Source organism: Sapajus apella, unplaced genomic scaffold (genome assembly GCF_009761245.1).
Source record: "Sapajus apella isolate SASKATOON/1434 unplaced genomic scaffold, GSC_monkey_1.0 scaffold21, whole genome shotgun sequence".
Taxonomy (NCBI): Eukaryota; Metazoa; Chordata; class Mammalia; order Primates; family Cebidae; genus Sapajus; species Sapajus apella.
This window is the reverse complement of record NW_022436961.1, coordinates 19,761,898-19,775,172: the sequence shown is the minus strand read 5'-3', so window position 1 is coordinate 19,775,172 and position 13,275 is coordinate 19,761,898. Positions and strand designations below refer to the sequence as shown.

At 32.0% G+C, this 13,275-nt stretch overlaps 1 protein-coding gene across 5 annotated transcripts in view; it reads right to left on the bottom strand.

The window, feature by feature from the left end:
* Positions 1 to 13,275, bottom strand: part of MICU3 (mitochondrial calcium uptake family member 3) — a 94,912-nt gene that overhangs the window by 16,251 nt on the left and 65,386 nt on the right. For 4 of the 5 annotated variants that reach the window (XR_004272002.1, XM_032288354.1, XM_032288355.1 and 1 more), the window contains 3 exons: positions 7,899 to 7,994; positions 1,754 to 1,854; positions 975 to 1,146 (listed from right to left, as the gene is read on the bottom strand). Coding sequence is in view for 4 of the 5 variants with exons in the window: in XM_032288354.1 (XP_032144245.1) it covers positions 975 to 1,146; positions 1,754 to 1,854; positions 7,899 to 7,994 (369 nt within the window). In the remaining variant the exon portion in view is untranslated. The remainder of the gene's footprint in view (positions 1 to 974; positions 1,147 to 1,753; positions 1,855 to 7,898; positions 7,995 to 13,275) is intronic. The other variant, XM_032288356.1, reaches the window with a different exon arrangement.

The window sequence follows — 13,275 nt, the reverse complement described above, 5'->3', positions numbered from 1 at the left end:
AAAAAAAAAAAAAAAAAAAAAAAAAAGCAGATTCAAGGCCCTAAGTAATACCCCAGTAGCTGAAAAATTGCACTACTAGGGTAGTAAAATTTTCAATGTTTATTTTTAGGGAAGTAACTATGAATTGGAAAAATTCAGTTTAACATGGAAACAGATAAAAAGTACTCTAATTCGGAGATAACGTAAACTAATTGCCAAATGCATCAAGTCCTTTTTTTTTTTTCATTCCTTAGGGGACATGGAGAATTGTTAACATTGTCACAGTGTATCCATTCTAAACAAAGTCAAACTATTTGCAAGTTTTTCTTGGATGATTAACCTGATCCTTGTATAAACACAAATAGAAGGCAATATATCTAAAACATCCCATGCTTGTAACACTAGTTCTATTTGGTTGCAATGATGCATTCAAATACCACTAGATAATGCAACTGTTCAGAAGTGCTGACAACACATTTGTTACTAAACAAATAGACAATCAGTTGTCCCAGGTTCTTAACCATTCATGCCATCCAAACTCTTTGAAAAACTTCACTTCAGCCGATGATAAGATCACTCACTCATCAATGGTGGTCTTCAAATGACCTTTTATTAAGGGTGTTACGGAAAGGAATAGAGTGTGACAGAAATGATGTCAACATAAACTGTTTTTTATGCGGTGATGTTTTGGTAGTAGTCAAAGCATATAGCTAAGTGGAATTCTCCTGAAAAATTATATTGTTAATTTGAATAAAACAACTGCTAATAGCCTAAAGGATTTTCAAAATACCTAAGAAAAATGTAGATATCTACCCAGAATTTACAATTAATTCATTTATTAAAACGTAGCCAGGGCACTTAGGACACAGAATGAAATACATCTAAGACATTTTTTAATCCACAGAGAAGCAAAAGAACTAACAAAAGGGCAATGTGTTTTATAGGCACATATTACAAAACAGTAACATAACCAACTAAATATAAGGATTAGATACCTTTTCTTCAGGTATACTGTAACGCACATTTTCTAAAAATACTGACGTATTTTCCACATTTGTATATCGTAAAAGAATATGAGCAAAATCTTCTTCACTGATGGTATTCATTCCATTAGAGTAGGAAAGGAATTCTATTTCTAGAACTTCTGTTTGGAGATTATCCATGAATCTATGACAAAAATGTAATAAATAATGAAAAAGATAAATGGAGAGTAATGGTAACAGGAAATGATTAAATACTCACTGTCCCAGAAAAGGTTACATGAAAATAATTGTATGATGACACAAAGATTAATAAATGTTCCTCCCTGTAAATGAGAATGAAAAGAGCACACGATTTGTGAGGCTTTACCACTTAATGACTGCAGCACCTGGGGCAAATAACCTAGCTTTTCAGGGGTTTAGTTTCCTCATCTATAACATGAAGATAACAAAAGTAACTTCCGGAGTAGCAATGATACTTAAACTACTTGTTATTATCACCGTGGCTTATTGAGAGTAAGAAATTGGCAACATACTTTCTTTTCAATATATAGGAGATAACAATCAATCTAGATATCTGGAATTTAAAAAAATCATTCAGTAACTTCCTGTTATAATTATCAATATAACCACTGGTATGTAGGTACTGATAAATGTGAGTATTTATTACAAAGAGTATCTTATTTAAGATTAAAGTAACAAAGAGGTGAGTATTGCTGTACTGACAATTTCTAAAGAGGCTTCTGACTTCAGTATGCTAATAATTTTTAAGAAAAATATAAAAATGAGCTCACCTATAAAAATCTTCAAAGTTGAGCTCAGCTTTTCCTTTCTTTCCAAAAAAGTGTACAAGAAGTGTAGTATCTGTTACTAAACTTGTGATGTCATCAGCACGCTTAAAAAAAAAATCACAATTTAAAAGTTAGCTTCCATAAAAGAAACAGAATAAGGATACCCAATATCTCTCAAAGGATTTTGTTATCAACATATAAGCATCAAGAATGTAAGTATATTAATATTGGAATGAAAAACATAGGCATATTAATACATGCAATTATAGTTAAAGCTCACACTTTAATAATAGAACTTTGAATGAAACTAATCTTTGTACTGAAAACTTTTTAGATTTAAGAAATGTTTAATCTCAAATTATGCATATAAGATTCTTTTAAATTATCTAAAATAATTGAAATCCTTTAGTGAACATCTATTCTATTTTTATTTAAGTAATTTAGTTTTGATTTTACTAACCTGAAAAAATATATTTTTAAATGATGTTCAAAAGAGATAAACTCTTCAGATATACTGAATATATGGGGCTGACTCAAGAATGGTCCAAGATTCACAAAACAGCTTCCTTTAACCATTATATTCCATAACCATGATACTTTAAATGGATACTGTATTTGGAAAGAGAAAACCTAAAGTAATGACGTTGAAATTTATATTGTCTATAATTTTTCAAAGTCTTATGTAACTTGTCAAACGGATAAAAAATTAATTCCAGATGATTTTTCCTTTCCCACTCAAGTTAATAAACTAAATTCCAAGTATTTTCTTAAAACTGCTTGGTTATAGTCCTTATAAAGTATAATGGCCTATGAAAATCATCCACCTTCCTTTAATGTAGCTTTATAGATCTTCCTTTTCTTTCCTTCCCTTCCTTCCTTCTTCAGTTGGCCTTTAACTCATTTCATAAACTCAGGTACAAAAAGCATAAAATTCTGTAATCCCAGCACTTTGGGAGGCCAAGGCGGTTGGATCACGAGGTCAAGAGATCGAGACCATCCTGGTCAACATGGTGAAACCCCGTCTCTACTAAAAATACAAAAAATCAGCTGGTCATGGTGGCACGTGGCTGTAATCCCAGCTACTCAGGAGGCTGAGGCAGGAGAATTGCCTGAACCCAGGAGGCGGAGATTGCGGTGAGCCGAGATCGTGCCATTGCACTCCAGCCTGGGTAACAAGAGCGAAACTCCATCTCCAAAAAAAAAAAAAAAAAAAAAAAAAAAAGCATAAAATTCAAAGGATTGTAACTCTCTTGTAAATCATCCTAGGAAATGTGAAAAAAAAAAAAGAGTTTAAATAATACATTTTTTATTCAAGAAAAACAGCTGTAGATAGGTACATAGTTTTATTACTTCTTGTCCAGAATCCTGATGGTACTCCTCCATAGGAAACATAAGACAGAAAACAAATACTTCTCCACAAAGGATCAGTCTTCTGTGGTTGTTGATCAAAAGTCTCATTCACCCATCTTCCATACACTAAATTTTCATATTCCTTTGATTCCTCACAGCCCTCTTCCAAATGTTTCATAAAGATAGTGATTTTATCTTTCATAACATTTGTTGAATCTTTATTTCCTTTCTCCATGGACCAAATTTCTTCTCTTTTAATGAATAACATGGAGTAACAGAGATCACATCTGATCTCCCCTCCACATGCCCCCTTTTAATGCATTAAAATCTTTTTCTAAAGTGACTAAGTATTCACATCTCTCTTAAAAACTCCAGCATGTAGGGTGTCTATACTTTAAATTATCTAAAATTGTTGACATTCTTTAGTAATCATCTAAATATTCTATTTATATTTAAATAAGTTTGGTAGATCTCTACAACTACTTCTCAGTTTATTTTGCTGAGAAATCCCAAGTATTCTCTGTAGCTGGGATACCTGAGAAGTTCTCTATAATATAACCAACTTATTTGAGGATCTGATAGTGGTTTGGTCTGTTTGCTGGGAGAAAAAAATACAGCCAGGTAGCCAAGTGTCACATACTATGTTTTAAATGCATTTTCTTGAACAAGCTTCTTATGAAAGTTGAGGAATATTAGTGGTGTCAGCCATGTGGGCTCCGTAAGTAACGGGAGACTAGTATAATTGGAGTAGCTCTCAAAGGCATTACTTTCCCCAGGAGCTTTAAGTTGAAGAGGCAACCTGCCCTCATAGAGAGAACAAGATTTAAAATTAGTGACCTGAGTCACTGACTTTTTTTTTTCTTTTTTTTTTTTTTTAACCTTGAGCTTTCTTATCTATAAAATGGGAATAATCCTAACCATAACAACCGTTTTGAGGATAAAGTTAAAATATAAGCAAACAAATGTTCTTATTAGTAGTCGTAAGATGCAAATAACTTTTGGGAAAAAAGAAATCTGACATTAATATAGACACTTTTTGTGATTTAACAGAGTCTAGCTTAATATGTTTATTATCTTATTATCAGCTCAAATTACTAGTAGGAGGAAGTATGTCAGAGGTGATTCCATGCCTGAGTGTGGCATGAGAATAGAGGCTCTCACCTCTATCTGGAAGCTAGAGGAATGGGATGGGAGGAAAGGAGACAGAGTAGGATCCAAAGGGGGAAATGTTTTTGAAAAAGTTGCTTACTTCACAAATAGGCAGTATTGTGGTGAGCAAATAGGATGAATTCAAGAGTCAAATTGCTGGCTTTCAGACACTTCTCATTATTTAAGTGACCTCAAAGAAGTTCATCTTTCTTAAGGAATAATAACAGTATCTATCTTGAAGGGTTGTGGTAAGGATTAGATAACACATTTAAGTCATTTAGCCTGTGACTAGCTCAATAAAGTGTTAGCTGTTATGTATTTTTGTCAAATATATTTCAGGACACTGAAAAGGGACTAGACAAGACAGAAAAGATAATAATGTTCAATCTTAATAAAAAAAGATTTTTACATTGTTCACTCTTACTTTTTGCTGTTGAAAGTACATATTATATATATCTGAAGAAAAAAAAAAGCCTTAAAATGAGTGGCTACAGGAATACTAAAGTAAATTCAGATAACATAATTAAGGAATGTTTTCTTACACTGTGGGATGTCCTTTTCAAGACACAGTATACTAAAATGAGATGGGTTTGTCTTATTCAGGTTTTAAATAATGACCTCATTCAGCCAGTTTTTCTCATGCCCACTGAGCAGAACAGACCTTCACTTAACAGTCTTTCAGTGTCAAAAATCTTATGAGATGTACGTTGCATTTATCCAGATAATCCAGATCCAATGAGGCATAAGTAACAATGACATCAGAGGAAAAAAATTGGAAAATGAAAACGGGGAAAACTTTTGCCCCATTTAGTGACACAGAGTACTGCTCAGTCACTGAAAACTATACCAGTGTCCTTCGTGTTCTAACAGTGTTACATAACAAATCACTCAATGACTGAGACAAAAATAGAGACTTTATCCCTGTGATTCTTGTGCTCATTGTTAAAATGAATTCAGGTGTCTTCATAACAAAGGGAGAAAAAGCCACAATAGAACCCCATGGGCTATTTATACAAAAGCCATTATCTTACTTTGATTAACAATTATTTAAAATGATTTCAATAATAAAATAAACTTGCATGAAACATATTAAACTATTAAAGGGTTTAAAATATTCTTTTAACATATTTTTATTGATTATAATGTGATAATATCTCTATGAGGTATACAAGGGCTGGAGGAAATCTTCAAGCTTTTGAGTTTGTTAATAAAGTTTTTGAATAATCGACTGAAATTTACTAAGAATATGTAATTTAAAGCAAAATTTTAATTTCATCTTTAGAACTCAAAATAGTGTTTATAATGTTGACACTGACAGAATGTATTCAACAGCTGCATAATATACTGCACTAAGAATTTATTATATATGATTTTGGTTAGAAAGTGGTCTTAACTGTGATATTCAAATTTTCATTATATGTTTTCACAATTGGAGACACAGAGTTTTACTGTAATTTCAAAAATCTATGGCTAGAAATAGCTCCAGACTAGAATGTGAAAGGCTAATATCCAGTTTCCCTATAATATTTACAGAGATTTTATCTCAATAATTACATATTAAATAAGTAACAAAGAAATATAATTACCAAATAGATTTCCAAGACTTCTTTCTGAACGAAATTGAATCCTGAAATGCTAATACTATAAACAATTCTATATTCCACTGGTAGTCACAGTAACCTATAAGGATTTATAATTACTTGTAACTGAACTGTAGTTAATTCTCAATTATTATTCTAATGTGGGAGGGTAGTAACAGATAATCCCCAAGTAATTATTTTATTTTGGAACACAATATAAGTTTTCTTTTCTTTTCTTTTCTTTTTCCCCTCTTTCTTCTCTCCATTAGATTTACTTTCATGAAATTTGATTCAATTCATTCATTAATTTAGCAGCTTAGGATCATAGTGTGGATTAATTATAGCCAAAAGTGTGCTGGCAAACTGAGTTATCCAGAAAAAAAAAAAGACTGATTTGTAATGTTGGCCAGTTTCTGTGGTATTTATACTCCTATAACTGCCACTTTCAAGTACCAAAGGGGTGTCACAGAATGTTTAGTTGGGAAGAAGTCTGCAGAATTAATTAGCTTTGGGAAGCTGTAAAAGCCTACCAGCTCCAGCCTATCTACAACAGAACCATATACATTTTCCAAAGATCTTACACAAATCATATGATTTTCTGAGTGCACAGGACCTGACTGGTCTTCTGATATTAAACTTCCCAAGATTTAAATTAAATTCAACATTGAATTAGCAGATTTTGTATAACTGAAAATGTCTACTAGAGTTAAATGGAATTCAGACGGTTGGAGGCTGGCAGGTGGATACTCTAGTATGGGAGAGAGACAACAATGATAGGACTTGATTTGATGCCTGGAAGCTAGGTCACAGTTGACTTGCAGGGAGTCTTAAGAGGTAATGTTCCCAGTTGCTCTTATTTTTAAGCACTGACTATTATAATGTACTTACAAAAATGATTACAAAAAAAAAAGTGCTTCTAAAATACCTGTAAATGGAACATCTGCCACTTCATACCTAAACATGGCTCATATTCAAAAGGTAACTTTAAAAGGTAATTGTTGGTCATAATTATATCACATTTGTATATCACAGATATATTAAATATAAGACAAAATATTTATTTGCTTTGGGACTTTAAAATTGAACAAGGGAAACAAAATTAACATTTTCAAGTGTTTGCCCTAGTCTAGGCACATCAATAGAGTAACACTATATATATGGATAATAGAAGTCACAACTGTATCTAGTTTAGTTCTATAGATACTTTTAGGTGCAACTTTTAAAAGTTAAATTTAAAGTTTAGAAAAAGGAATGAGAAGGCCACTTTGAAAAGAGAGATAATGAAAAATAAATCTCAGTATTTATTGAAAAGTTTTTGTCTGGTAAGACTGCTAAGCTGCCTCTAATAAAGTTCTTAGGAAAAATTCTTAATAAGAAATACAAAACAGTGTTTCTAAGATACAGCCCATCTTTAAAAACTAGAAATCCCTATTGACAAGGGCATAAGAATGGGATAATGGAAGCAGTCTACTCCAATGCAGCAGTAAGATGCAGCCTAGTATCAAATTCAAAAACAGTAATAAAACTAAATAAGGTTGGTCTGCTTTTTATTTTCACCATGCACTGGCAATCTTAATGTCAAGGTAAAATATTCCTCCCTTCCTTGACTGACTGTTCCTACCATACCTTCTCACCCTCTCATACCTCTAGCCTTTGGTAAGCCACTCATTATTAATATTAGGAAATTTGTTTAAATCTAACATAACTTTGAAGAGTCAGGTATCTTTTACTGGGAGAAACATTTCAGCATTTCATGTAACATGGTAAATTGTAAGCTTAAAAGATTCAGTGAAACTTTAAAATATATATATATTTATATGTGTGTATATATATATAATAATTTCTAGAAAGTAATCCTTAAGTAAAAAGAAACAGCATTTCCTTTTAATTAAGTTGAACTGTCAAAGCTGAGATATTCAAATACAGTTTATGTATAGTAATTATTGCTGTACTAAAAAATGGAAAATGTAACATATATTTTGGGTTTCATCACTATGACTAAAATGAAATGAGGACTAGATTAACAAAATGGCAAATAGTACAAGGACCTTGTTGAGGTTTAATTATACCTCTGCGAGGTCTGAAAAGAGTGCTTGGCTTGTGTTACGTCTCAGTGTATCCCAATAGCTTCTGGAGACAAGTTCTTCAGCATCTGTTTTAATTACCTGTAGAAGTTTTAAGAAGCACAACTGAAATCTGAAGAATAGTCACAAAGAATAATTTATACACTTTATATCTAACCAACCTTGAAAAGAAAACACATTAGCTTACCTTTTTTTGTTTTGCTTTGTTTTGTTTTCTGCTGTGCACAACAGTATTGTATTACGCTGCTGGTAACTCACGTACTTTCAAAGGTGTAATGGTATATAACCACTATTTCTAAGTACAATGTAGGTTTGTCGAAAACAATCAAATTCTTCGATCCCTCCCTCTGCCCTTCTACTGAAAGGTGTATAACTTCTAAGAAAGAGTGAAAAAAATTCTATTCACACCTTGTGTAAAGTAAATTTGTTTAGAAAATTTTTGGTAACTTTATAGCAACCTATTAAAAGATAAATTATTGTTGGCTATCATACATCTTGCTAGTGTATCAAAGATTCAAATCCCCATACTTTTGACAAACAAAGTTTAAATTCATCCGAAACTTGTCGAAAAGAATCAGACCTGTTTTAAGTCAAAGCACTCAAAGCCACTTGAGATTTGGTATGTATGTCTATTGTGAATGGTTAAGATACTTCTTACTCTTTATTACAAGGACAAGATACTAAATTCTATCTGATAATAGAAGGAGATATCAAGAAGTGTAGATTAAGAAGTGTAGTCTAATCCCCCTAGAAGATGTCAAACTGCAAGCCTAACTTGGATCTCCATAAACAAAAATAATTAAACACAGTTTCTGTCAGGATTAATCAGGGAAGATTTCACAGGTTCTCAGGTGGTCTTCTGGTTGATGTGAGATGAAAATGCTGCATTGGTTACTCAAAAGTGACTGGATGATAACAGAACTTCTCTTTCTTTCATTTTGTGTTAATCTTTAAAAGTCCAGTGCTACTAATAAAATTACATGCATCTAGGAATTATTTCAAAGATATCCTAAGTTTTAATTCACTATTATTAACTAGAAACACTGCCCTCTGCTTATGTTTTAATAAAATCTTAATGTTAATAAAGCATTATTTAGGAGGAACCCTTTACATAACATAGACATAAATATTACCATAACTATAAATGCAGCAAATTGACAGAGAATCTGCACCACTCCCTTTAATAATTATATAAGCTTTAAGCTGTTATAAACTAAACAGGTAAAACTAGCTAAAAATATAACTAATACAGTTCATTTTCTTTTAAATAGGTATGGAATAATCTCAATAAATAATAGCTAGATTAAGTGCTTAGTCTGAAAATATTATTCACATATTTTGAATGTGGATGCATTTTAAAACTGCATCTCAGAAGGTTAGCATGTGATAAAGAAAGGGATCATTAAATCCACCAAAGTAGAAAATAAGGCTTACTGTGCGCTATTAGGAGAGTAATAGGAATGATTCACTTTGTGAAGCCATGCCTCGTCCTTACTTCCAAACACTGTCCACTGTCGCTCTCTCTCTCTCTTTCACACACACACACACACACACACACACACAAATACATATTTACAACATATTAAGAGAGAAAATTAGTTTAACCAACCATATATTTTGTAGATAAGAAAAAGAAGTAAATATATTAAAATATATTAATTATCTCCAAATGATGGGGTTAGGGTAATTTAAATTTTCTTCTTTTTGCTTTCCCATATTTGAAAATATTTTCAAAATGTGTATTTATCTATCAGGATAATATACAACTTTTTAATTTTAAAAAATCTTATTTAGCCGCTGCAGAAAGCTTTCCAGTTCATTATTTAGCCTCAGGGATTTATGCTAGAATATACTACTGAATTGCTGTAACTGGATATCTTTGTTTTTGTTTTATCTTACATCATTTTTAAAATAATAAAGTTTCTGAGGGCAGAAACAATATCCTTACAGCAACTACTGCTGCAGGAAAAAATAGCTAATAAATCAGTGATATACCTAGCACACTCACTGATTCCTATAGATGTATCTGTTCTGGAGATAGTTTTAAATTTTTTAATCAATAATTTGAATGATGAAATTAAGAGTAAATTCTCAGAAATGCAAACTAGTAGGTAGTTTTATCACCAAGAAAATATAATATAATGAGGATATTTTACATAAGCTTAAAGTAGCAATGAAAATCAGACTAGATTTTAACAGCAAGAAATGCAAAGCAAATACAAAACCAGAACATACTGATTCATACAGGCTAAGTAAGGAAAGGCTGATACAGAAAAATGCCCAGGTGTAACTGGGCACTGTGAAGGCTGTGAAACAGGTAACTATGATGCTTTGATACGTAACTAGTAGGCAAATCTGCAAAGACTTCCTGAAGTTTTCTCGGTTATCTTTGTTTGTTATCTGAGCTACTGGCCCCTTTACCAGATGTCATGTTAAGTGTGTCGACATTCATTGGAAGAGGTAAAAGAATAAACAGGTAGGTAGCCAGAACTTCACAAATGAATGGCACAGGCAAAATGATGTCCTGGATGTAGTGTGCCCTGAAAGTCTGACACATTTTTTGCTTAAGTTCAGAGTCTATCATTGACAGAACTTCCTTAAACTTTGTAGTTTTGGTCAAAATTTTCCAATGCCTTTTTGTGTGAGCCAAAGCAAGACCCCATTCAAGGCAGTCCATGATACATATGACTGAAAGGGAGGGAGGAAGGAAGAAAGAAAGGAAGGAAGGAAATAAAAAAGGAAGGGAGGAAGCAAAGAAGGAAATAGAGAAGGAAGAAAGGAAGGAAAAAGGAAGTTAGGAGGAAAGAAGACTGATTTAGAGATGGTTAAGATATCACTGTGGTAAGCAGAATAATGGCTCCTTAAAGTTGCCCATGTTCAGACACGCAAATACCCTGTCTGAATAAATGGTCTGAGAAGGTATATTCAGAGATTAAACAAACTGGGGGAAAATTAAGTAACAGCTCATAGGAACAGACAGTAAACTGTCTTTGCTATTAGTGATATTTGATCACAGACACATACACACACACGCACGCACACACACACACACAAATTAAAACTATATCTTTATAATTTGTGTCACTGTGACAACCACGGCCCTAAAAGCTGTAATCTGAGACTTATTTAAAGTTACATGGGACTTCACCCTAGGTATGTCATAGGAATAAAAGAAAAAGAAAACTAAACACAATCCTCCCAGGAAGAACATACCCATAATCTAGTCCTTAAAGAATCTGAACAGAGACATTCTAACAAGTGTATGCTCACAACGCAAAATTGCTAAAGACATAAGAACATAAGCTACCCTAAATGAGACCCAGCAGAAACAAACAGAACCAGATGTTCAGAATTTTAATACTGAAATAATTAGACATGGAATATAAAATAAGTTTGATAACTTTAAAAAGTATGAAGCTACATTTGAAAGGATTATTCAGGAAAAACGGACTATCAGAAATTATTATACTCTTAGAAAAACAGCCAAATAAAAGTCTTAGAAATTTAACCACTGAAATTTAATATCAGATTATATATCTCTGGTAGAATTAATGGACTAGAAATATGAAGAATTATACAGAATGCAGCATGAAAAGTTAAAAATATGGCAAACTGTAAAAGAGAAATTAAGAGGCATAGAGGAATGAGAATCTTTTCAATATTTGGTGTGATGAGCAGGAAGTACGCATACAGCACTACTGCTGCATACTGAAGTACCATGTTGTCTTGAGAAAGAACACATGTGTGATGGTTTGTGTTGCAAGCTGAACTAGCCACTTTTTTCATGAGATACCACTTTTACTTGAAAGAACAACTAATAGATAAACCATGTTATTCAGACTTCAGTATCTGGTAGGCATGCTTTTAGAAAATGAACCAATTGAGCCTGTTACCTCAAAGTAAACAACTTACAGTATTTATTGCCAAAATAACATATTGCAACAGATTGAATGCAAAAAACAGCTATGAGAAACAAGCTGTCTTCCACTAAGCCAGACATTAAAGAGATTTGCAAAAAATGTAAAACAATACCACTCTCCTCCCTGCATTTTTGAAGTTATTTTTCCTAAATTGTTTGTTAACATATACTGACTTTTTAAATTATTGTTTTAAAATAGACTAATATTTTTAAATTCTCAGTTTTAACTTCTAATAATGGTGAATATATAATATATAACCTAGGTAAACAAAATCTCTTTTGGATCCTCAACAACTTGCAACAATGTAATGGGATCACAAGACCACAATGCTTGAATGCCACTGTTTACAGCAAAAAAATGGACTACATACAGCACAGATGAAACAATCACAGTGTTGAGCCAAAGAAACAAGAGACAGAAACAGTCATATAAAATGATTCCAGTTATATAAAGTACAAAAAGGGGTAAAACTAAACTACATTTTTAGGATCCCTAAGTAGGGGATAAAACCATAGAACAAAGCAAGTAAGTGATTTCCATGAAAGTCATGATTCTGTTTATCTTTTGAAGGACACTGAGGGATTACGAGTGGGGACACATATGAAGGGGATTCATGGTATATGGCAGTATTTTATTTCTTGATCTATATGATGGTTATAATTTTATTTTTATTGTATATTTATATTTTAATTATAGAAAATTCCTGAACCAAAATATATTTTAAAACTCAGGGAAAACTTCGTCATCACTACAGGAAAAAACAAAGTAGTACAAAACATTAAAAGAGAGGTAGATAGTGTATTTATTCTGATAACTAAAAGAGATTTTAGGGCAAAACACATTTCTAGAGATCTAGGGATAGCATATAATAGAAGATTCAATTCACTAAGACAATAAAAATAATCTATAATCTTATACAGGTAACAACGATTCAAAATATATAAAATTAAGAAAATTCTAATTAGAAGTTAGCAAATCCATTATAATGTGTAATTTAACATACTAGTTGAAAAATTAGCAGACAAAAACATTAGTAATGACAGAGAAGATTTAAAACACATCACTAACATGCTTGGTAATAGATATTAGTATATATTACAACCCTGTACCCCAAATTGGAGAATACACATTCTTTTCAAATACAGATCATGTAGGAATATCAATATTGTTTTAGTCCATTAAAAAGTCTCAATATACATCAAAGAATTGGTATAAAAACTGGTATATTTTCTGTTGGCAATGAAACTAGGAGAATTCAGAACAATCTTCTTAAAAATCCTGTAATGTATGCCAAAGTCAAATCTACTTGACTATTGGCATTATTTATCCATTTGAATGTTTGTACTTCTTTTCATCACTGTGCAATGATGAAATTAAGAGTTGACCATATGAGAAATATGAAAAGAATCAGGGTTATTTGGAACAGAAAAGGTTATAAGGCA